This window comes from Scylla paramamosain, unplaced genomic scaffold (assembly GCF_035594125.1).
Source record: "Scylla paramamosain isolate STU-SP2022 unplaced genomic scaffold, ASM3559412v1 Contig101, whole genome shotgun sequence".
NCBI lineage: Eukaryota > Metazoa > Arthropoda > Malacostraca > Decapoda > Portunidae > Scylla > Scylla paramamosain.
This window is the reverse complement of record NW_026973766.1, coordinates 40,001-63,089: the sequence shown is the minus strand read 5'-3', so window position 1 is coordinate 63,089 and position 23,089 is coordinate 40,001. Positions and strand designations below refer to the sequence as shown.

The following is a 23,089-nucleotide window of genomic DNA, read 5'->3' as shown; positions in this document are numbered from 1 at the left end:
TAATTAATTGATAAATAATTAAATAAGCTTGTATTCTTATACTTTATATGAGTGAAACAGACACACACACACACACACACACACACACACACACACACACACACAAAGAATAACTGATAAAATGAATAATTACAGTCGATATGAAGGGTTAAATAAGGTGAATTCTGATTGGCCGGTGGGAGGGAAAGGCTTAAGGGCTTGGCCAGTCGTGGCGCTTCGCGAATGGGGTCTGTTCCGAGGCAAATATGGTGTCATGGCCTCGGGAAACGCAGAATTTTGATTGGAGTTGGTTTTTTGTTTGTTTTTAAGCTCAGAATTAATCAAACTAATTGCCAAAAAGCAACAGAGACATCAATTAACATCTTCACATGTAATACCACAATTATTTCCGGATCACCTGAAGATCCGCCACCCCAGATTGTCTCACCTGAAGATCCGCCACCCCAGACTCTCTCACTTGGTTAGGTTAGGTTAGGTTAGGTTAGCCTTACCTAACCTAACCTAACAACATGAATGCATTAAAAAACTGAGTGGATATAAAATGCAGAAAAAAGTTTACTTCATTAAAAGTATGGGATCACCTGAAGATCTGCCACCCCGGATTGTCTCATCTGAAGATCTGCCACCCCGAGTGCGGCTGGGGTGGCGGATCTTCAGGTGATCCTTATTTCCTATGAATTCAACACCAGGAAGTTTTCAATGGTCATCACCAGACGCAGCGTCCTACCACAGCTTCAACAGCAGGCAGCACTCGGACACTGCCGACAACTAGTCCCCTGTGAGCAGCATGCAGTGATATCACCAGATGCACAGCACAAGAAGAGCCAGTGACATTATTCACTGCCTCAAATAATCTTGTTTTCCAGAACAGTGATTATTGTGCTTATCATACACCAATAATTGTATATCTTGGTATTTTTTTTTATTTTATTTATTTGTGTATTTTCATGCTAAGATTACATGAAAATAATTGTATATCTTATTGTTTTTTGTACTGTTTTTATTGATTTATTTGTTTCTGTGCTTAAATTAACATAGAAATACTATTATTTTGTATTATTTTGTTCAGATTACATAAAAAAAAATAATTGCATCTCTTATTATTTTTGTATTATCTTATTTAAACAGTAATTATTGCAATTGTTTAATTATTGTCTCATTATTGACGCCAACTGTTGACTGGGAACCCGCAACCTAACCTAGCATTGTTTTTTATTATTATTATTATTAATTATTGTTGTTGTTGTTGTTGTTGTTAAGCCCTGTCTAATTTATTTTATATATTGCAGTAGTGTGTGTGCTGGGAGGACCTGAGCCACCTCCACCCCACCCTGCCCTGACACACTGGATCCCCACCAAACCTCTCCCTGCCCCTCCCTGTGGGGGAGGAGGAGGTCTGCGCCCCGCCCGCCCCGGCCCAATCACCTTCAGGCTTGGGGCAAAGGGTGCGCTGCGGCTGCCCCGCCCTGACCTGAAGGGCTTCCTGCCACAGGAGGAGGAGGAGGAGGAGGAAGAGGCGCGGGTGCCCCCCCGGGGGACACGACAGCGGCGACGACGAGCCCTCCGTCCTGCACCCCCCGGCCCCCGAGCCCCGCCCCACCCACCATCAGCCACACCAGTCCCTACCACAGCCTCTGTCCCCCGCCCCACACCAGGAGCGACTCAGAGCTGCCCTCCGCTGCGCCCCCTGCTCCCCCTAAAGCAGCAGCAGCAGCAGCAACAGCCACAGCAGGTGTACAGCTGGCCCTACCCTCCACAACCACAGCAGGTAAGAAGAGGCAGGCAGGCTGGTTGTCACTGCCTGTGGCACTGCAGCACTGTGGCACTCAACACAGCCACAGCAGGAGAGGCAGGGGAGAGCTCTCACACACACACACACACACACACACACACACACACACACACACACACACACACACACACACACACACACACACACACACATTACTTATATAACTGTCACTAATTACACACAAGTAATTCTTTCACAGGTCAATTATCAACCCCCAAACTAACCCCCCTCCTTCCAACAGTTCCAGTACCCTTATGATGCAGCTGAGGGGACTGACACTGCCACCACCACCACCACCACTGCCACCACCGCCACAACAAGGGTTATTCAGGTGTTGCCCCAATATGCTTCAACCCCACAGCCCCACTCCCCCATGACAGTGCAGGCAGGGAATGTCATACAGGTGAGAGAGAGAGAGAGAGAGAGAGAGAGAGAAGAGAGAAAGTTTTTTACATACAGAAAGGAGAGACAGAGATAGAAAATCAATCTTACTACTACTACTACTACTACTACTACTACTACTACTACTACTACTACTACTACTACTACTACTACTACTACTACTACTACTACTTCTTCCTCTTCTTCTAATACTGTTGCTACTATTACTAGTACTGCTGCTGCTGTTACCGGAAGTGATGAAAAGGGTCCTGGGGGTCTGGAGAGTGGCAGACTGCCCTCCACACCTACATTAATAATAACAACAACAACAACAATAATAATAACGAAAGCCTGAAATTTGGATGCATTTTTGTTTGTTTATTTATTTATTTATCTTTTTCGGTCAACAACAAAAGCTACCTTTGATTTTTAAGCTCTTCTTTTTAATTTTGTTCATTTTTTTCTTTCTTTCTTTCTTTAACTTCTTTTTTCTTTTGTGTTTTTTAGCATGATTTTATTTTTTGCTTCTTTTTACCTTCTGTGTGCAAACCCAAGTAAACAAATTGAATAAATATCATGGCTTCTGACTGCAGCAACAACAACAATAACCACCACCACCATCACCACCACCCACCTAATACAAGAGTTATCCAGTATTCTCAATATTTCACCACTAGTCTATCCACCTCATTAATACAACATTTAACCAGTATTCTCAATCTTTCACCACTATTTTGTCCACCTCACTAATACAAGAGTTCACCAGTATTCTCAATATTTCACCACTATTCTGTCCACCACCCTAATACAAGAGTTAATCAGTATTTGAAGGATGACCTTTGACCCTACAGGGACCTTAGTAGGCCTTTTTATACATATATATTACTCTAGCACTGGCTTGTATAAATGAATAAATAAATAAATAAATCTGTCTCTCTCACTTGATGGTTGAAAAGAATGGATTACTATTGCCTGGATAGTAGTAAAGAATAGTACTGATAGTTAGAGGTGATATAATAGCCCACAATAATATTAAGAGTTAGTACAAGCCTTTAATAGTACCCAATAGTACAAAAAATAATACAAAATTATTATGAGTTAGGACACACATTAGGACAGTAATCAGTGTGTCATTTTACCTGATACTATATGTTAATAGATTCTGTTTCACACAATCTCTGTTAAATCAATACCTGGAAGTCCTGTACACACACACACACACACACACACACACACACACACACACACACACACACACACACACACACACACACACACACACACACATACCAGGGGAGGAACAGTGCAAGTGTGAGGCCAACGCGCTGCTGGCCGCCAACCTGTCGGCCTGGGTGACGCGTGAAGGGCGGCGTGGTGGTGGTGGTGGTGTCTTGGCCCTGTGGTGTCCCTAGCCTTCATGTCATTGTGATTGGTGAAATAGATGACCTCCATTACTTTTTCATCTTCCTGAGGTCACTTGCTGGTACCTCTGTGTCACCACGCTTAGGTCAGCTTTTTTTTTTTTTTTTTTTTTTTCAATTTTATGTAGGAGTGACACTGGCCAAGGGCAACAAAAATCCAATAAGAAAATATGCCCACTGAAATGCCAGTGCCATAAAAGTGTCAAAGCAGTGGTCAAAAATTGATGAATAAGTGTCTTGAAACCTCCCTCTTGAAGGAATTCAAGTCATAGGAAGGTGGAAATACAGAAGCAGGCAGGGAGTTCCAGAGTTTACCCTGCCTCCCCTGTTCTTGCATTACTGGGCTGCTGGACAGGTGGCACAGCCTCATGTGTGCCCTGTCTGTCCAGCACCCTGGCTATCCTTGTGGATGGGCTGGGCACACACTGAGACACAGCACACAGCAAGGGTGTAAACTGCACCTCACTGCTTTAAATATGAGTGTACAGGTTGAGAGGCAAGGCAGCACAGCACAGCACAGCACAGCACAGCATGGCAGCTCCTTAACAACACAGCCAGTCTCTGTGTGATGTTCATTGTGTCTTGAGCATTGTATCCTTGACAAACGTGGCGTACTGAGCACATCTTCACATTGTTCTTGCCTTAATGTGAAGTATTAATGTATTACACCTCACAAGTGTAGCCACGTGGCCCCTGTGTGTTCCCGTACCTGGTGATCTCAGGAACAGTTTCAGATTTCATCACAAATATTAATAACTGCAGCAATACTTGGTGCACCCTTCACACATGACCGGGGCTGATTAGTGGGTGAGTCTGCGCCTGAACCAGCCCATCACCCAGCAGGTTGAGGCCACAAGCAGCCCAGCCCAGCATCAATAAGACCAACACCAGGGCTTACTCACCCCTAGACACAACAGCAAGACTAGTCAGAACTGAGCCGTAACACCTGTGTCTCTCTTCACCTCCACAATTATTAACATTCTTTCATTTATTGATATATTTACTGGTACATTACTTACATTACTGGTACATGAAAATTACTAATGTTGCTTTTATTCCGACAGGCTACCACCACCATGACCACCATGACCACCACCACCACCATGACCACCGCCACCACCACCACCACCACCACCACCACCACCACCACCACCACAGCACTCAGCGTGGCACAGAAGGAACAGAGCCAGGCGGAAAACAAGGACTAAGATCCACTGCCACTTCCAAATAAGGTAATACATGAATTTTCTCTCCTCCTCCTCCTTCTCCTCCTCCTCCTTCTCCTCCTCCTCCTCCTCCTCCTCCTCCTCCTCCTCCTCCTCCTCCTCCTCCTCCTCCTCCTCCTCCTCCTCCTCCTCCTCCTCCTCCTCCTCCTCCTCCTCCTCCTCCTCCTCCTCCTCCTCTTCCAGCTGGTTTTTTTTTATTGTTTTACTGCTTCAATCTGTGGTTTCCTGCTTCAAAAATACAAAATATACTGTTGAAATTTTCTTATCAGTTCATGTCCTCCTCCTCCTCCTCCTCCTCCTCCTCCTCCTCCTCCTCCTCCTCCTCCTCCTCCTCCTCCTCCTCCTCCTCCTCCTCCTCCTCCTCCTCCTCCTCCTCCTCCTCAATTTAAGAGGGTTAGCAGGAAATTGCCCCCTGATAATTGAATATTCAACTGAATCTCACTTCCTGTCTCAGAAATGATGTGAAAAATGGTTTTGGAAAATGTTTTGGAAGAAAATGTGTCTTGTCTTTGTTTTATGGAAAGACTGAGTTGTTGTTGTTGTTGTTGTTGTTGTTGTTGTTGTTGTTGTTGTTGTTGTTGCTGCTGCTGCTGTTGCTGTTGTTGTTGTTTATCTTGCTTATTCCTCTTCCTCCTCCTCCTCCTCCTCTTCCTCCTCCTCCTCCTCCTCCTCCTCCTCCTCCTTTCTCCTCCTTCTTTTTTTTACAAGTTTATTATCATCGTTTATATTTCTCTCTCTCTCTCTCTCTCTCTCTCTCTCTCTCTCTCTCTCTCTCTCTCTCTCTCTCTCTCTCTCTCTCTCTCTCTCTCTCTCTCTCTCTCTCTCTCTCTCTCTCTCTCTCTCTCTCCTTGTTCCCTTTTCTAACAAAATAAACTGATGGATAGATAAACTGATAGATATTTGGTACCATATTTTGAAACACTTCTGTGCTGTACTTCCTCTGTTTTCAAAAAGGCTCTAGATGAAGCTGTACATGTTTTTAAGTGTGTTTTTCATGATTCTAGTGACAGATTAACAAGACTTGTACATTATTAACAGGAGAAGCACTCTTGAAAACTGGCTAATCATCTCCTTGACCTTGAAAAACAGTCTTGATAAATGAGCAAAGCATTTTTAAGTGTTTTTAAAATTGTGGTAACAGATTAACAAGACTTCTACATTATCAACAGGAGAAACACTCTTGAGAACACAGCTAATTATCCCTCTGTGACTCTGGAAAAGTCTAGATGGCAGAGAAGGAACAAGAAAGCAGAGCATTACAGAATAGGCCCTTACAAGACAAGAACTTAATCTAAATCACAAAGTAGGAAAAGACATTGAAAACCTCACCTTTAGGAACCACCTCATGAAGGAATACGATGAAGAAGGGTGTGACAAGGTCGTTGATCCCCTGCACGTAACCTGAGGCAGGGTGACGGATGGCCCAGATGTACAGAATGTGCTCAAACATTTCTTGTACGATTGTTTGTTGGAACAACGGAATCAGGGGAGACATGCGTGGGATGTCAATGTGAATCTGTGGAGAGACGTGGGTTTGGTGAGACTAGGTTAAGTTTGGTTAGGTTAAGTTAAGTTTGGTTAGGTTAGGTTAGGTTAAGTTTGGTTAGGTTAGGTTAAGTTAGGTTTGGTTAGGTTAGGTTAGGTTAAGTTAAGTTTGGTTAGGTTAGGTTAAGTTAGGTTAAATTCGATTAGGTTAGGTTAAGTTAAGTTCGGTTAAGTTAAGTTTGGTTTGGTTAGGTTGGGTTAGGTTAAGTTTGGTTTGGTTAGGTTGGGTTAGGTTAAGTTTGGTTAGGTTAAGTTAGGTTTGGTTAGGTTAAGTTTGGTTTGGTTTGGTTAGGTTTGGTTTGCTAAGGTTATGTTAGGTTAGGTTAGATGAGAGCAGTAGAGAGGAGAATACTTGCTTTTGTGGTCTCTATATTACAAGGATAGAGATCTTAGTCAGTATATAAAAGAATGACTGAAAAGATACACCAGGTGACAAATATTCCTATGACAGGAGAATGAAGCTTTTAAACTGATATACACACACATAGAAAATAAAGAAAAAGAGAGAGAAAAAAATATTGAAAGAAAAAAAAACAGGAAAGGAAGATTATCAACACACACACACACACACACACACACACACACACACATACCAGGGGAGGAACAGTGCAAGTGTGAGGCCAACGCGCTGGGCCGCCAACCTGTCGGCCTGGGTGACGCGTGAAGGGCGGCGTGGTGTTGGTGGTGGTGTCTTGGCCCTGTGGTGTCCCTAGCCTTCATGTCATTGTGATTGGTGAAATAGATGACCTCCATTACTTTTTCATCTTCCTGAGGTCACTTGCTGGTACCTCTGTGTCACCACGCTTAGGTCAGCTTTTTTTTTTTTTTTTTTTCAATTTTATGTAGGAGTGACACTGGCCAAGGGCAACAAAAATCCAATAAGAAAATATGCCCACTGAAATGCCAGTGCCATAAAAGTGTCAAAGCAGTGGTCAAAAATTGATGAATAAGTGTCTTGAAACCTCCCTCTTGAAGGAATTCAAGTCATAGGAAGGTGGAAATACAGAAGCAGGCAGGGAGTTCCAGAGTTTACCCTGCCTCCCCTGTTCTTGCATTACTGGGCTGCTGGACAGGTGGCACAGCCTCATGTGTGCCCTGTCTGTCCAGCACCCTGGCTATCCTTGTGGATGGGCTGGGCACACACTGAGACACAGCACACAGCAAGGGTGTAAACTGCACCTCACTGCTTTAAATATGAGTGTACAGGTTGAGAGGCAAGGCAGCACAGCACAGCACAGCACAGCACAGCATGGCAGCTCCTTAACAACACAGCCAGTCTCTGTGTGATGTTCATTGTGTCTTGAGCATTGTATCCTTGACAAACGTGGCGTACTGAGCACATCTTCACATTGTTCTTGCCTTAATGTGAAGTATTAATGTATTACACCTCACAAGTGTAGCCACGTGGCCCCTGTGTGTTCCCGTACCTGGTGATCTCAGGAACAGTTTCAGATTTCATCACAAATATTAATAACTGCAGCAATACTTGGTGCACCCTTCACACATGACCGGGGCTGATTAGTGGGTGAGTCTGCGCCTGAACCAGCCCATCACCCAGCAGGTTGAGGCCACAAGCAGCCCAGCCCAGCATCAATAAGACCAACACCAGGGCTTACTCACCCCTAGACACAACAGCAAGACTAGTCAGAACTGAGCCGTAACACCTGTGTCTCTCTTCACCTCCACAATTATTAACATTCTTTCATTTATTGATATATTTACTGGTACATTACTTACATTACTGGTACATGAAAATTACTAATGTTGCTTTTATTCCGACAGGCTACCACCACCATGACCACCATGACCACCACCACCACCATGACCACCGCCGCCACCACCACCACCACCACCACCACCACCACCACCACCACCACCACCACCACAGCACTCAGCGTGGCACAGAAGGAACAGAGCCAGGCGGAAAACAAGGACTAAGATCCACTGCCACTTCCAAATAAGGTAATACATGAATTTTCTCTCCTCCTCCTCCTTCTCCTCCTCCTCCTTCTCCTCCTCCTCCTCCTCCTCCTCCTCCTCCTCCTCCTCCTCCTCCTCCTCCTCCTCCTCCTCCTCCTTCTCCTCCTTCTCCTCCTCCTCCTCCTCCTCCTCCTCCTCCTCCTCCTCCTCCTCCTCCTCCTCCTCCTCTTCCAGCTGGTTTTTTTTATTGTTTTACTGCTTCAATCTGTGGTTTCCTGCTTCAAAAATACAAAATATACTGTTGAAATTTTCTTATCAGTTCATGTCCTCCTCCTCCTCCTCCTCCTCCTCCTCCTCCTCCTCCTCCTCCTCCTCCTCCTCCTCCTCCTCCTCCTCCTCCTCCTCCCCCAATTTAAGAGGGTTAGCAGGAAATTGCCCCCTGATAATTGAATATTCAACTGAATCTCACTTCCTGTCTCAGAAATGATGTGAAAAATGGTTTTGGAAAATGTTTTGGAAGAAAATGTGTCTTGTCTTTGTTTTATGGAAAGACTGAGTTGTTGTTGTTGTTGTTGTTGTTGTTGTTGTTGTTGTTGTTGTTGTTGCTGCTGCTGCTGCTGTTGCTGTTGTTGTTGTTTATCTTGCTTATTCCTCTTCCTCCTCCTCCTCCTCCTCTTCCTCCTCCTCCTCCTCCTCCTTTTCTTACAAGTTTATTATCATCGTTTATATTTCTCTCTCTCTCTCTCTCTCTCTCTCTCTCTCTCTCTCTCTCTCTCTCTCTCTCTCTCTCTCTCTCTCTCTCTCTCTCTCTCTCTCTCTCTCTCTCTCTCTCTCTCTCTCTCCCTTGTTCCCTTTTCTAACAAAATAAACTGATGGATAGATAAACTGATAGATATTTGGTACCATATTTTGAAACACTTCTGTGCTGTACTTCCTCTGTTTTCAAAAAGGCTCTAGATGAAGCTGTACATGTTTTTAAGTGTGTTTTTCATGATTCTAGTGACAGATTAACAAGACTTGTACATTATTAACAGGAGAAGCACTCTTGAAAACTGGCTAATCATCTCCTTGACCTTGAAAAACAGTCTTGATAAATGAGCAAAGCATTTTTAAGTGTTTTTAAAATTGTGGTAACAGATTAACAAGACTTCTACATTATCAACAGGAGAAACACTCTTGAGAACACAGCTAATTATCCCTCTGTGACTCTGGAAAAGTCTAGATGGCAGAGAAGGAACAAGAAAGCAGAGCATTACAGAATAGGCCCTTACAAGACAAGAACTTAATCTAAATCACAAAGTAGGAAAAGACATTGAAAACCTCACCTTTAGGAACCACCTCATGAAGGAATACGATGAAGAAGGGTGTGACAAGGTCGTTGATCCCCTGCACGTAACCTGAGGCAGGGTGACGGATGGCCCAGATGTACAGAATGTGCTCAAACATTTCTTGTACGATTGTTTGTTGGAACAACGGAATCAGGGGAGACATGCGTGGGATGTCAATGTGAATCTGTGGAGAGACGTGGGTTTGGTGAGACTAGGTTAAGTTTGGTTAGGTTAAGTTAAGTTTGGTTAGGTTAGGTTAGGTTAAGTTTGGTTAGGTTAGGTTAAGTTAGGTTTGGTTAGGTTAGGTTAGGTTAAGTTAAGTTTGGTTAGGTTAGGTTAAGTTAGGTTAAATTCGATTAGGTTAGGTTAAGTTAAGTTCGGTTAAGTTAAGTTTGGTTTGGTTAGGTTGGGTTAGGTTAAGTTTGGTTTGGTTAGGTTGGGTTAGGTTAAGTTTGGTTAGGTTAAGTTAGGTTTGGTTAGGTTAAGTTTGGTTTGGTTTGGTTAGGTTTGGTTTGCTAAGGTTATGTTAGGTTAGGTTAGATGAGAGCAGTAGAGAGGAGAATACTTGCTTTTGTGGTCTCTATATTACAAGGATAGAGATCTTAGTCAGTATATAAAAGAATGACTGAAAAGATACACCAGGTGACAAATATTCCTATGACAGGAGAATGAAGCTTTTAAACTGATATACACACACATAGAAAATAAAGAAAAAGAGAGAGAAAAAAATATTGAAAGAAAAAAAAACAGGAAAGGAAGATTATCAACACACACACACACACACACACACACACACACACACACATACCAGGGGAGGAACAGTGCAAGTGTGAGGCCAACGCGCTGGGCCGCCAACCTGTCGGCCTGGGTGACGCGTGAAGGGCGGCGTGGTGTTGGTGGTGGTGTCTTGGCCCTGTGGTGTCCCTAGCCTTCATGTCATTGTGATTGGTGAAATAGATGACCTCCATTACTTTTTCATCTTCCTGAGGTCACTTGCTGGTACCTCTGTGTCACCACGCTTAGGTCAGCTTTTTTTTTTTTTTTTTTTTTTCAATTTTATGTAGGAGTGACACTGGCCAAGGGCAACAAAAATCCAATAAGAAAATATGCCCACTGAAATGCCAGTGCCATAAAAGTGTCAAAGCAGTGGTCAAAAATTGATGAATAAGTGTCTTGAAACCTCCCTCTTGAAGGAATTCAAGTCATAGGAAGGTGGAAATACAGAAGCAGGCAGGGAGTTCCAGAGTTTACCCTGCCTCCCCTGTTCTTGCATTACTGGGCTGCTGGACAGGTGGCACAGCCTCATGTGTGCCCTGTCTGTCCAGCACCCTGGCTATCCTTGTGGATGGGCTGGGCACACACTGAGACACAGCACACAGCAAGGGTGTAAACTGCACCTCACTGCTTTAAATATGAGTGTACAGGTTGAGAGGCAAGGCAGCACAGCACAGCACAGCACAGCACAGCATGGCAGCTCCTTAACAACACAGCCAGTCTCTGTGTGATGTTCATTGTGTCTTGAGCATTGTATCCTTGACAAACGTGGCGTACTGAGCACATCTTCACATTGTTCTTGCCTTAATGTGAAGTATTAATGTATTACACCTCACAAGTGTAGCCACGTGGCCCCTGTGTGTTCCCGTACCTGGTGATCTCAGGAACAGTTTCAGATTTCATCACAAATATTAATAACTGCAGCAATACTTGGTGCACCCTTCACACATGACCGGGGCTGATTAGTGGGTGAGTCTGCGCCTGAACCAGCCCATCACCCAGCAGGTTGAGGCCACAAGCAGCCCAGCCCAGCATCAATAAGACCAACACCAGGGCTTACTCACCCCTAGACACAACAGCAAGACTAGTCAGAACTGAGCCGTAACACCTGTGTCTCTCTTCACCTCCACAATTATTAACATTCTTTCATTTATTGATATATTTACTGGTACATTACTTACATTACTGGTACATGAAAATTACTAATGTTGCTTTTATTCCGACAGGCTACCACCACCATGACCACCATGACCACCACCACCACCATGACCACCGCCGCCACCACCACCACCACCACCACCACCACCACCACCACCACCACCACCACCACCACAGCACTCAGCGTGGCACAGAAGGAACAGAGCCAGGCGGAAAACAAGGACTAAGATCCACTGCCACTTCCAAATAAGGTAATACATGAATTTTCTCTCCTCCTCCTCCTTCTCCTCCTCCTCCTTCTCCTCCTCCTCCTCCTCCTCCTCCTCCTCCTCCTCCTCCTCCTCCTCCTCCTCCTCCTCCTCCTCCTTCTCCTCCTCCTCCTCCTCCTCCTCCTCCTCCTCCTCCTCCTCCTCCTCCTCCTCCTCCTCCTCCTCTTCCAGCTGGTTTTTTTTATTGTTTTACTGCTTCAATCTGTGGTTTCCTGCTTCAAAAATACAAAATATACTGTTGAAATTTTCTTATCAGTTCATGTCCTCCTCCTCCTCCTCCTCCTCCTCCTCCTCCTCCTCCTCCTCCTCCTCCTCCTCCTCCTCCTCCTCCTCCTCCTCCTCCTCCTCCTCCTCCTCAATTTAAGAGGGTTAGCAGGAAATTGCCCCCTGATAATTGAATATTCAACTGAATCTCACTTCCTGTCTCAGAAATGATGTGAAAAATGGTTTTGGAAAATGTTTTGGAAGAAAATGTGTCTTGTCTTTGTTTTATGGAAAGACTGAGTTGTTGTTGTTGTTGTTGTTGTTGTTGTTGTTGTTGTTGTTGTTGCTGCTGCTGCTGCTGTTGCTGTTGTTGTTGTTTATCTTGCTTATTCCTCTTCCTCCTCCTCCTCCTCCTCTTCCTCCTCCTCCTCCTCCTCCTTTTCTTACAAGTTTATTATCATCGTTTATATTTCTCTCTCTCTCTCTCTCTCTCTCTCTCTCTCTCTCTCTCTCTCTCTCTCTCTCTCTCTCTCTCTCTCTCTCTCTCTCTCTCTCTCTCTCTCTCTCTCTCTCTCTCCCTTGTTCCCTTTTCTAACAAAATAAACTGATGGATAGATAAACTGATAGATATTTGGTACCATATTTTGAAACACTTCTGTGCTGTACTTCCTCTGTTTTCAAAAAGGCTCTAGATGAAGCTGTACATGTTTTTAAGTGTGTTTTTCATGATTCTAGTGACAGATTAACAAGACTTGTACATTATTAACAGGAGAAGCACTCTTGAAAACTGGCTAATCATCTCCTTGACCTTGAAAAACAGTCTTGATAAATGAGCAAAGCATTTTTAAGTGTTTTTAAAATTGTGGTAACAGATTAACAAGACTTCTACATTATCAACAGGAGAAACACTCTTGAGAACACAGCTAATTATCCCTCTGTGACTCTGGAAAAGTCTAGATGGCAGAGAAGGAACAAGAAAGCAGAGCATTACAGAATAGGCCCTTACAAGACAAGAACTTAATCTAAATCACAAAGTAGGAAAAGACATTGAAAACCTCACCTTTAGGAACCACCTCATGAAGGAATACGATGAAGAAGGGTGTGACAAGGTCGTTGATCCCCTGCACGTAACCTGAGGCAGGGTGACGGATGGCCCAGATGTACAGAATGTGCTCAAACATTTCTTGTACGATTGTTTGTTGGAACAACGGAATCAGGGGAGACATGCGTGGGATGTCAATGTGAATCTGTGGAGAGACGTGGGTTTGGTGAGACTAGGTTAAGTTTGGTTAGGTTAAGTTAAGTTTGGTTAGGTTAGGTTAGGTTAAGTTTGGTTAGGTTAGGTTAAGTTAGGTTTGGTTAGGTTAGGTTAGGTTAAGTTAAGTTTGGTTAGGTTAGGTTAAGTTAGGTTAAATTCGATTAGGTTAGGTTAAGTTAAGTTCGGTTAAGTTAAGTTTGGTTTGGTTAGGTTGGGTTAGGTTAAGTTTGGTTTGGTTAGGTTGGGTTAGGTTAAGTTTGGTTAGGTTAAGTTAGGTTTGGTTAGGTTAAGTTTGGTTTGGTTTGGTTAGGTTTGGTTTGCTAAGGTTATGTTAGGTTAGGTTAGATGAGAGCAGTAGAGAGGAGAATACTTGCTTTTGTGGTCTCTATATTACAAGGATAGAGATCTTAGTCAGTATATAAAAGAATGACTGAAAAGATACACCAGGTGACAAATATTCCTATGACAGGAGAATGAAGCTTTTAAACTGATATACACACACATAGAAAATAAAGAAAAAGAGAGAGAAAAAAATATTGAAAGAAAAAAAAACAGGAAAGGAAGATTATCAACACACACACACACACACACACACACACACACACACATACCAGGGGAGGAACAGTGCAAGTGTGAGGCCAACGCGCTGGGCCGCCAACCTGTCGGCCTGGGTGACGCGTGAAGGGCGGCGTGGTGTTGGTGGTGGTGTCTTGGCCCTGTGGTGTCCCTAGCCTTCATGTCATTGTGATTGGTGAAATAGATGACCTCCATTACTTTTTCATCTTCCTGAGGTCACTTGCTGGTACCTCTGTGTCACCACGCTTAGGTCAGCTTTTTTTTTTTTTTTTTTCAATTTTATGTAGGAGTGACACTGGCCAAGGGCAACAAAAATCCAATAAGAAAATATGCCCACTGAAATGCCAGTGCCATAAAAGTGTCAAAGCAGTGGTCAAAAATTGATGAATAAGTGTCTTGAAACCTCCCTCTTGAAGGAATTCAAGTCATAGGAAGGTGGAAATACAGAAGCAGGCAGGGAGTTCCAGAGTTTACCCTGCCTCCCCTGTTCTTGCATTACTGGGCTGCTGGACAGGTGGCACAGCCTCATGTGTGCCCTGTCTGTCCAGCACCCTGGCTATCCTTGTGGATGGGCTGGGCACACACTGAGACACAGCACACAGCAAGGGTGTAAACTGCACCTCACTGCTTTAAATATGAGTGTACAGGTTGAGAGGCAAGGCAGCACAGCACAGCACAGCACAGCACAGCATGGCAGCTCCTTAACAACACAGCCAGTCTCTGTGTGATGTTCATTGTGTCTTGAGCATTGTATCCTTGACAAACGTGGCGTACTGAGCACATCTTCACATTGTTCTTGCCTTAATGTGAAGTATTAATGTATTACACCTCACAAGTGTAGCCACGTGGCCCCTGTGTGTTCCCGTACCTGGTGATCTCAGGAACAGTTTCAGATTTCATCACAAATATTAATAACTGCAGCAATACTTGGTGCACCCTTCACACATGACCGGGGCTGATTAGTGGGTGAGTCTGCGCCTGAACCAGCCCATCACCCAGCAGGTTGAGGCCACAAGCAGCCCAGCCCAGCATCAATAAGACCAACACCAGGGCTTACTCACCCCTAGACACAACAGCAAGACTAGTCAGAACTGAGCCGTAACACCTGTGTCTCTCTTCACCTCCACAATTATTAACATTCTTTCATTTATTGATATATTTACTGGTACATTACTTACATTACTGGTACATGAAAATTACTAATGTTGCTTTTATTCCGACAGGCTACCACCACCATGACCACCATGACCACCACCACCACCATGACCACCGCCGCCACCACCACCACCACCACCACCACCACCACCACCACCACCACCACCACCACAGCACTCAGCGTGGCACAGAAGGAACAGAGCCAGGCGGAAAACAAGGACTAAGATCCACTGCCACTTCCAAATAAGGTAATACATGAATTTTCTCTCCTCCTCCTCCTTCTCCTCCTCCTCCTTCTCCTCCTCCTCCTCCTCCTCCTCCTCCTCCTCCTCCTCCTCCTCCTCCTCCTCCTCCTCCTCCTTCTCCTCCTTCTCCTCCTCCTCCTCCTCCTCCTCCTCCTCCTCCTCCTCCTCCTCCTCCTCCTCCTCTTCCAGCTGGTTTTTTTTTATTGTTTTACTGCTTCAATCTGTGGTTTCCTGCTTCAAAAATACAAAATATACTGTTGAAATTTTCTTATCAGTTCATGTCCTCCTCCTCCTCCTCCTCCTCCTCCTCCTCCTCCTCCTCCTCCTCCTCCTCCTCCTCCTCCTCCTCCTCCTCCTCCTCCTCCTCCTCCTCCTCCTCCTCCTCCTCCTCCTCCTCCTCCCCCAATTTAAGAGGGTTAGCAGGAAATTGCCCCCTGATAATTGAATATTCAACTGAATCTCACTTCCTGTCTCAGAAATGATGTGAAAAATGGTTTTGGAAAATGTTTTGGAAGAAAATGTGTCTTGTCTTTGTTTTATGGAAAGACTGAGTTGTTGTTGTTGTTGTTGTTGTTGTTGTTGTTGTTGTTGTTGTTGCTGCTGCTGCTGCTGTTGCTGTTGTTGTTGTTTATCTTGCTTATTCCTCTTCCTCCTCCTCCTCCTCCTCTTCCTCCTCCTCCTCCTCCTCCTCCTCCTCCTTTTCTTACAAGTTTATTATCATCGTTTATATTTCTCTCTCTCTCTCTCTCTCTCTCTCTCTCTCTCTCTCTCTCTCTCTCTCTCTCTCTCTCTCTCTCTCTCTCTCTCTCTCTCTCTCTCTCTCTCTCTCTCTCTCTCTGTTCCCTTTTCTAACAAAATAAACTGATGGATAGATAAACTGATAGATATTTGGTACCATATTTTGAAACACTTCTGTGCTGTACTTCCTCTGTTTTCAAAAAGGCTCTAGATGAAGCTGTACATGTTTTTAAGTGTGTTTTTCATGATTCTAGTGACAGATTAACAAGACTTGTACATTATTAACAGGAGAAGCACTCTTGAAAACTGGCTAATCATCTCCTTGACCTTGAAAAACAGTCTTGATAAATGAGCAAAGCATTTTTAAGTGTTTTTAAAATTGTGGTAACAGATTAACAAGACTTCTACATTATCAACAGGAGAAACACTCTTGAGAACACAGCTAATTATCCCTCTGTGACTCTGGAAAAGTCTAGATGGCAGAGAAGGAACAAGAAAGCAGAGCATTACAGAATAGGCCCTTACAAGACAAGAACTTAATCTAAATCACAAAGTAGGAAAAGACATTGAAAACCTCACCTTTAGGAACCACCTCATGAAGGAATACGATGAAGAAGGGTGTGACAAGGTCGTTGATCCCCTGCACGTAACCTGAGGCAGGGTGACGGATGGCCCAGATGTACAGAATGTGCTCAAACATTTCTTGTACGATTGTTTGTTGGAACAACGGAATCAGGGGAGACATGCGTGGGATGTCAATGTGAATCTGTGGAGAGACGTGGGTTTGGTGAGACTAGGTTAAGTTTGGTTAGGTTAAGTTAAGTTTGGTTAGGTTAGGTTAGGTTAAGTTTGGTTAGGTTAGGTTAAGTTAGGTTTGGTTAGGTTAGGTTAGGTTAAGTTAAGTTTGGTTAGGTTAGGTTAAGTTAGGTTAAATTCGATTAGGTTAGGTTAAGTTAAGTTCGGTTAAGTTAAGTTTGGTTTGGTTAGGTTGGGTTAGGTTAAGTTTGGTTTGGTTAGGTTGGGTTAGGTTAAGTTTGGTTAGGTTAAGTTAGGTTTGGTTAGGTTAAGTTTGGTTTGGTTTGGTTAGGTTTGGTTTGCTAAGGTTATGTTAGGTTAGGTTAGATGAGAGCAGTAGAGAGGAGAATACTTGCTTTTGTGGTCTCTATATTACAAGGATAGAGATCTTAGTCAGTATATAAAAGAATGACTGAAAAGATACACCAGGTGACAAATATTCCTATGACAGGAGAATGAAGCTTTTAAACTGATATACACACACATAGAAAATAAAGAAAAAGAGAGAGAAAAAAATATTGAAAGAAAAAAAAACAGGAAAGGAAGATTATCAACACACACACACACACACACACACACACACACACACACATACCAGGGGAGGAACAGTGCAAGTGTGAGGCCAACGCGCTGGGCCGCCAACCTGTCGGCCTGGGTGACGCGTGAAGGGCGGCGTGGTGTTGGTGGTGGTGTCTTGGCCCTGTGGTGTCCCTAGCCTTCATGTCATTGTGATTGGTGAAATAGATGACCTCCATTACTTTTTCATCTTCCTGAGGTCACTTGCTGGTACCTCTGTGTCACCACGCTTAGGTCAGCTTTTTTTTTTTTTTTTTTTCAATTTTATGTAGGAGTGACACTGGCCAAGGGCAACAAAAATCCAATAAGAAAATATGCCCACTGAAATGCCAGTGCCATAAAAGTGTCAAAGCAGTGGTCAAAAATTGATGAATAAGTGTCTTGAAACCTCCCTCTTGAAGGAATTCAAGTCATAGGAAGGTGGAAATACAGAAGCAGGCAGGGAGTTCCAGAGTTTACCCTGCCTCCCCTGTTCTTGCATTACTGGGCTGCTGGACAGGTGGCACAGCCTCATGTGTGCCCTGTCTGTCCAGCACCCTGGCTATCCTTGTGGATGGGCTGGGCACACACTGAGACACAGCACACAGCAAGGGTGTAAACTGCACCTCACTGCTTTAAATATGAGTGTACAGGTTGAGAGGCAAGGCAGCACAGCACAGCACAGCACAGCACAGCATGGCAGCTCCTTAACAACACAGCCAGTCTCTGTGTGATGTTCATTGTGTCTTGAGCATTGTATCCTTGACAAACGTGGCGTACTGAGCACATCTTCACATTGTTCTTGCCTTAATGTGAAGTATTAATGTATTACACCTCACAAGTGTAGCCACGTGGCCCCTGTGTGTTCCCGTACCTGGTGATCTCAGGAACAGTTTCAGATTTCATCACAAATATTAATAACTGCAGCAATACTTGGTGCACCCTTCACACATGACCGGGGCTGATTAGTGGGTGAGTCTGCGCCTGAACCAGCCCATCACCCAGCAGGTTGAGGCCACAAGCAGCCCAGCCCAGCATCAATAAGACCAACACCAGGGCTTACTCACCCCTAGACACAACAGCAAGACTAGTCAGAACTGAGCCGTAACACCTGTGTCTCTCTTCACCTCCACAATTATTAACATTCTTTCATTTATTGATATATTTACTGGTACATTACTTACATTACTGGTACATGAAAATTACTAATGTTGCTTTTATTCCGACAGGCTACCACCACCATGACCACCATGACCACCACCACCACCATGACCACCGCCACCACCACCACCACCACCACCACCACCACCACCACCACCACAGCACTCAGCGTGGCACAGAAGGAACAGAGCCAGGCGGAAAACAAGGACTAAGATCCACTGCCACTTCCAAATAAGGTAATACATGAATTTTCTCTCCTCCTCCTCCTTCTCCTCCTCCTCCTTCTCCTCCTCCTCCTCCTCCTCCTCCTCCTCCTCCTCCTCCTCCTCCTCCTCCTCCTCCTCCTCCTCCTTCTCCTCCTCCTCCTCCTCCTCCTCCTCCTCCTCCTCCTCCTCCTCCTCCTCCTCCTCCTCTTCCAGCTGGTTTTTTTTTATTGTTTTACTGCTTCAATCTGTGGTTTCCTGCTTCAAAAATACAAAATATACTGTTGAAATTTTCTTATCAGTTCATGTCCTCCTCCTCCTCCTCCTCCTCCTCCTCCTCCTCCTCCTCCTCCTCCTCCTCCTCCTCCTCCTCCTCCTCCCCCAATTTAAGAGGGTTAGCAGGAAATTGCCCCCTGATAATTGAATATTCAACTGAATCTCACTTCCTGTCTCAGAAATGATGTGAAAAATGGTTTTGGAAAATGTTTTGGAAGAAAATGTGTCTTGTCTTTGTTTTATGGAAAGACTGAGTTGTTGTTGTTGTTGTTGTTGTTGTTGTTGTTGTTGTTGTTGTTGCTGCTGCTGCTGCTGTTGCTGTTGTTGTTGTTTATCTTGCTTATTCCTCTTCCTCCTCCTCCTCCTCCTCTTCCTCCTCCTCCTCCTCCTCCTCCTCCTCCTCCTTTTCTTACAAGTTTATTATCATCGTTTATATTTCTCTCTCTCTCTCTCTCTCTCTCTCTCTCTCTCTCTCTCTCTCTCTCTCTCTCTCTCTCTCTCTCTCTCTCTCTCTCTCTCTCTCTCTCTCTCTCTCTCTCTCCTTGTTCCCTTTTCTAACAAAATAAACTGATGGATAGATAAACTGATAGATATTTGGTACCATATTTTGAAACACTTCTGTGCTGTACTTCCTCTGTTTTCAAAAAGGCTCTAGATGAAGCTGTACATGTTTTTAAGTGTGTTTTTCATGATTCTAGTGACAGAATAACAAGACTTGTACATTATTAACAGGAGAAGCACTCTTGAAAACTGGCTAATCATCTCCTTGACCTTGAAAAACAGTCTTGATAAATGAGCAAAGCATTTTTAAGTGTTTTTTAAAATTGTGGTAACAGATTAACAAGACTTCTACATTATCAACAGGAGAAACACTCTTGAGAACACAGCTAATTATCCCTCTGTGACTCTGGAAAAGTCTAGATGGCAGAGAAGGAACAAGAAAGCAGAGCATTACAGAATAGGCCCTTACAAGACAAGAACTTAATCTAAATCACAAAGTAGGAAAAGACATTGAAAACCTCACCTTTAGGAACCACCTCATGAAGGAATACGATGAAGAAGGGTGTGACAAGGTCGTTGATCCCCTGCACGTAACCTGAGGCAGGGTGACGGATGGCCCAGATGTACAGAATGTGCTCAAACATTTCTTGTACGATTGTTTGTTGGAACAACGGAATCAGGGGAGACATGCGTGGGATGTCAATGTGAATCTGTGGAGAGACGTGGGTTTGGTGAGACTAGGTTAAGTTTGGTTAGGTTAAGTTAAGTTTGGTTAGGTTAGGTTAGGTTAAGTTTGGTTAGGTTAGGTTAAGTTAGGTTTGGTTAGGTTAGGTTAGGTTAAGTTAAGTTTGGTTAGGTTAGGGTTAAGTTAGGTTAAATTCGATTAGGTTAGGTTAAGTTAAGTTCGGTTAAGTTAAGTTTGGTTTGGTTAGGTTGGGTTAGGTTAAGTTTGGTTTGGTTAGGTTGGGTTAGGTTAAGTTTGGTTAGGTTAAGTTAGGTTTGGTTAGGTTAAGTTTGGTTTGGTTTGGTTAGGTTTGGTTTGCTAAGGTTATGTTAGGTTAGGTTAGATGAGAGCAGTAGAGAGGAGAATACTTGCTTTTGTGGTCTCTATATTACAAGGATAGAGATCTTAGTCAGTATATAAAAGAATGACTGAAAAGATACACCAGGTGACAAATATTCCTATGACAGGAGAATGAAGCTTTTAAACTGATATACACACACATAGAAAATAAAGAAAAAGAGAGAGAAAAAAATATTGAAAGAAAAAAAAACAGGAAAGGAAGATTATCAACACACACACACACACACACACACACACACACACACACATACCAGGGGAGGAACAGTGCAAGTGTGAGGCCAACGCGCTGGGCCGCCAACCTGTCGGCCTGGGTGACGCGTGAAGGGCGGCGTGGTGTTGGTGGTGGTGTCTTGGCCCTGTGGTGTCCCTAGCCTTCATGTCATTGTGATTGGTGAAATAGATGACCTCCATTACTTTTTCATCTTCCTGAGGTCACTTGCTGGTACCTCTGTGTCACCACGCTTAGGTCAGCTTTTTTTTTTTTTTTTTTTTTTTCAATTTTATGTAGGAGTGACACTGGCCAAGGGCAACAAAAATCCAATAAGAAAATATGCCCACTGAAATGCCAGTGCCATAAAAGTGTCAAAGCAGTGGTCAAAAATTGATGAATAAGTGTCTTGAAACCTCCCTCTTGAAGGAATTCAAGTCATAGGAAGGTGGAAATACAGAAGCAGGCAGGGAGTTCCAGAGTTTACCCTGCCTCCCCTGTTCTTGCATTACTGGGCTGCTGGACAGGTGGCACAGCCTCATGTGTGCCCTGTCTGTCCAGCACCCTGGCTATCCTTGTGGATGGGCTGGGCACACACTGAGACACAGCACACAGCAAGGGTGTAAACTGCACCTCACTGCTTTAAATATGAGTGTACAGGTTGAGAGGCAAGGCAGCACAGCACAGCACAGCACAGCACAGCATGGCAGCTCCTTAACAACACAGCCAGTCTCTGTGTGATGTTCATTGTGTCTTGAGCATTGTATCCTTGACAAACGTGGCGTACTGAGCACATCTTCACATTGTTCTTGCCTTAATGTGAAGTATTAATGTATTACACCTCACAAGTGTAGCCACGTGGCCCCTGTGTGTTCCCGTACCTGGTGATCTCAGGAACAGTTTCAGATTTCATCACAAATATTAATAACTGCAGCAATACTTGGTGCACCCTTCACACATGACCGGGGCTGATTAGTGGGTGAGTCTGCGCCTGAACCAGCCCATCACCCAGCAGGTTGAGGCCACAAGCAGCCCAGCCCAGCATCAATAAGACCAACACCAGGGCTTACTCACCCCTAGACACAACAGCAAGACTAGTCAGAACTGAGCCGTAACACCTGTGTCTCTCTTCACCTCCACAATTATTAACATTCTTTCATTTATTGATATATTTACTGGTACATTACTTACATTACTGGTACATGAAAATTACTAATGTTGCTTTTATTCCGACAGGCTACCACCACCATGACCACCATGACCACCACCACCACCATGACCACCGCCACCACCACCACCACCACCACCACCACCACCACCACCACCACAGCACTCAGCGTGGCACAGAAGGAACAGAGCCAGGCGGAAAACAAGGACTAAGATCCACTGCCACTTCCAAATAAGGTAATACATGAATTTTCTCTCCTCCTCCTCCTTCTCCTCCTCCTCCTTCTCCTCCTCCTCCTCCTCCTCCTCCTCCTCCTCCTCCTCCTCCTCCTCCTCCTCCTCCTCCTCCTCCTCCTCCTCCTTCTCCTCCTCCTCCTCCTCCTCCTCCTCCTCCTCCTCCTCCTCCTCCTCCTCCTCCTCCTCCTCTTCCAGCTGGTTTTTTTTTTATTGTTTTACTGCTTCAATCTGTGGTTTCCTGCTTCAAAAATACAAAATATACTGTTGAAATTTTCTTATCAGTTCATGTCCTCCTCCTCCTCCTCCTCCTCCTCCTCCTCCTCCTCCTCCTCCTCCTCCTCCTCCTCCTCCTCCTCCTCCTCCCCCAATTTAAGAGGGTTAGCAGGAAATTGCCCCCTGATAATTGAATATTCAACTGAATCTCACTTCCTGTCTCAGAAATGATGTGAAAAATGGTTTTGGAAAATGTTTTGGAAGAAAATGTGTCTTGTCTTTGTTTTATGGAAAGACTGAGTTGTTGTTGTTGTTGTTGTTGTTGTTGTTGTTGTTGTTGTTGTTGCTGCTGCTGCTGCTGTTGCTGTTGTTGTTGTTTATCTTGCTTATTCCTCTTCCTCCTCCTCCTCCTCCTCTTCCTCCTCCTCCTCCTCCTCCTCCTCCTCCTCCTTTTCTTACAAGTTTATTATCATCGTTTATATTTCTCTCTCTCTCTCTCTCTCTCTCTCTCTCTCTCTCTCTCTCTCTCTCTCTCTCTCTCTCTCTCTCTCTCTCTCTCTCTCTCTCTCTCTCTCTCTCTCTCTCTCTCTCTCTCTCTCTCCCTTGTTCCCTTTTCTAACAAAATAAACTGATGGATAGATAAACTGATAGATATTTGGTACCATATTTTGAAACACTTCTGTGCTGTACTTCCTCTGT

At 44.3% G+C, this 23,089-nt stretch overlaps 1 protein-coding gene across 1 annotated transcript; it reads left to right on the top strand.

The window, feature by feature from the left end:
- Window positions 1-222: 222 nt before the first annotated feature.
- Window positions 223-22,176, top strand: LOC135099092 (uncharacterized). Its single transcript, XM_064001502.1, has 10 exons — window positions 223-227; window positions 618-778; window positions 1,290-1,768; window positions 2,034-2,195; window positions 4,659-4,826; window positions 8,148-8,327; window positions 11,614-11,796; window positions 15,076-15,255; window positions 18,570-18,737; window positions 22,010-22,176. Exons 1-5 carry the CDS (start codon window positions 223-225, stop codon window positions 4,800-4,802), a joined length of 951 nt encoding a protein of 316 aa, XP_063857572.1. The 3' UTR covers window positions 4,803-4,826; window positions 8,148-8,327; window positions 11,614-11,796; window positions 15,076-15,255; window positions 18,570-18,737; window positions 22,010-22,176.
- The last annotated feature ends 913 nt before the right edge of the window (window positions 22,177-23,089 follow it).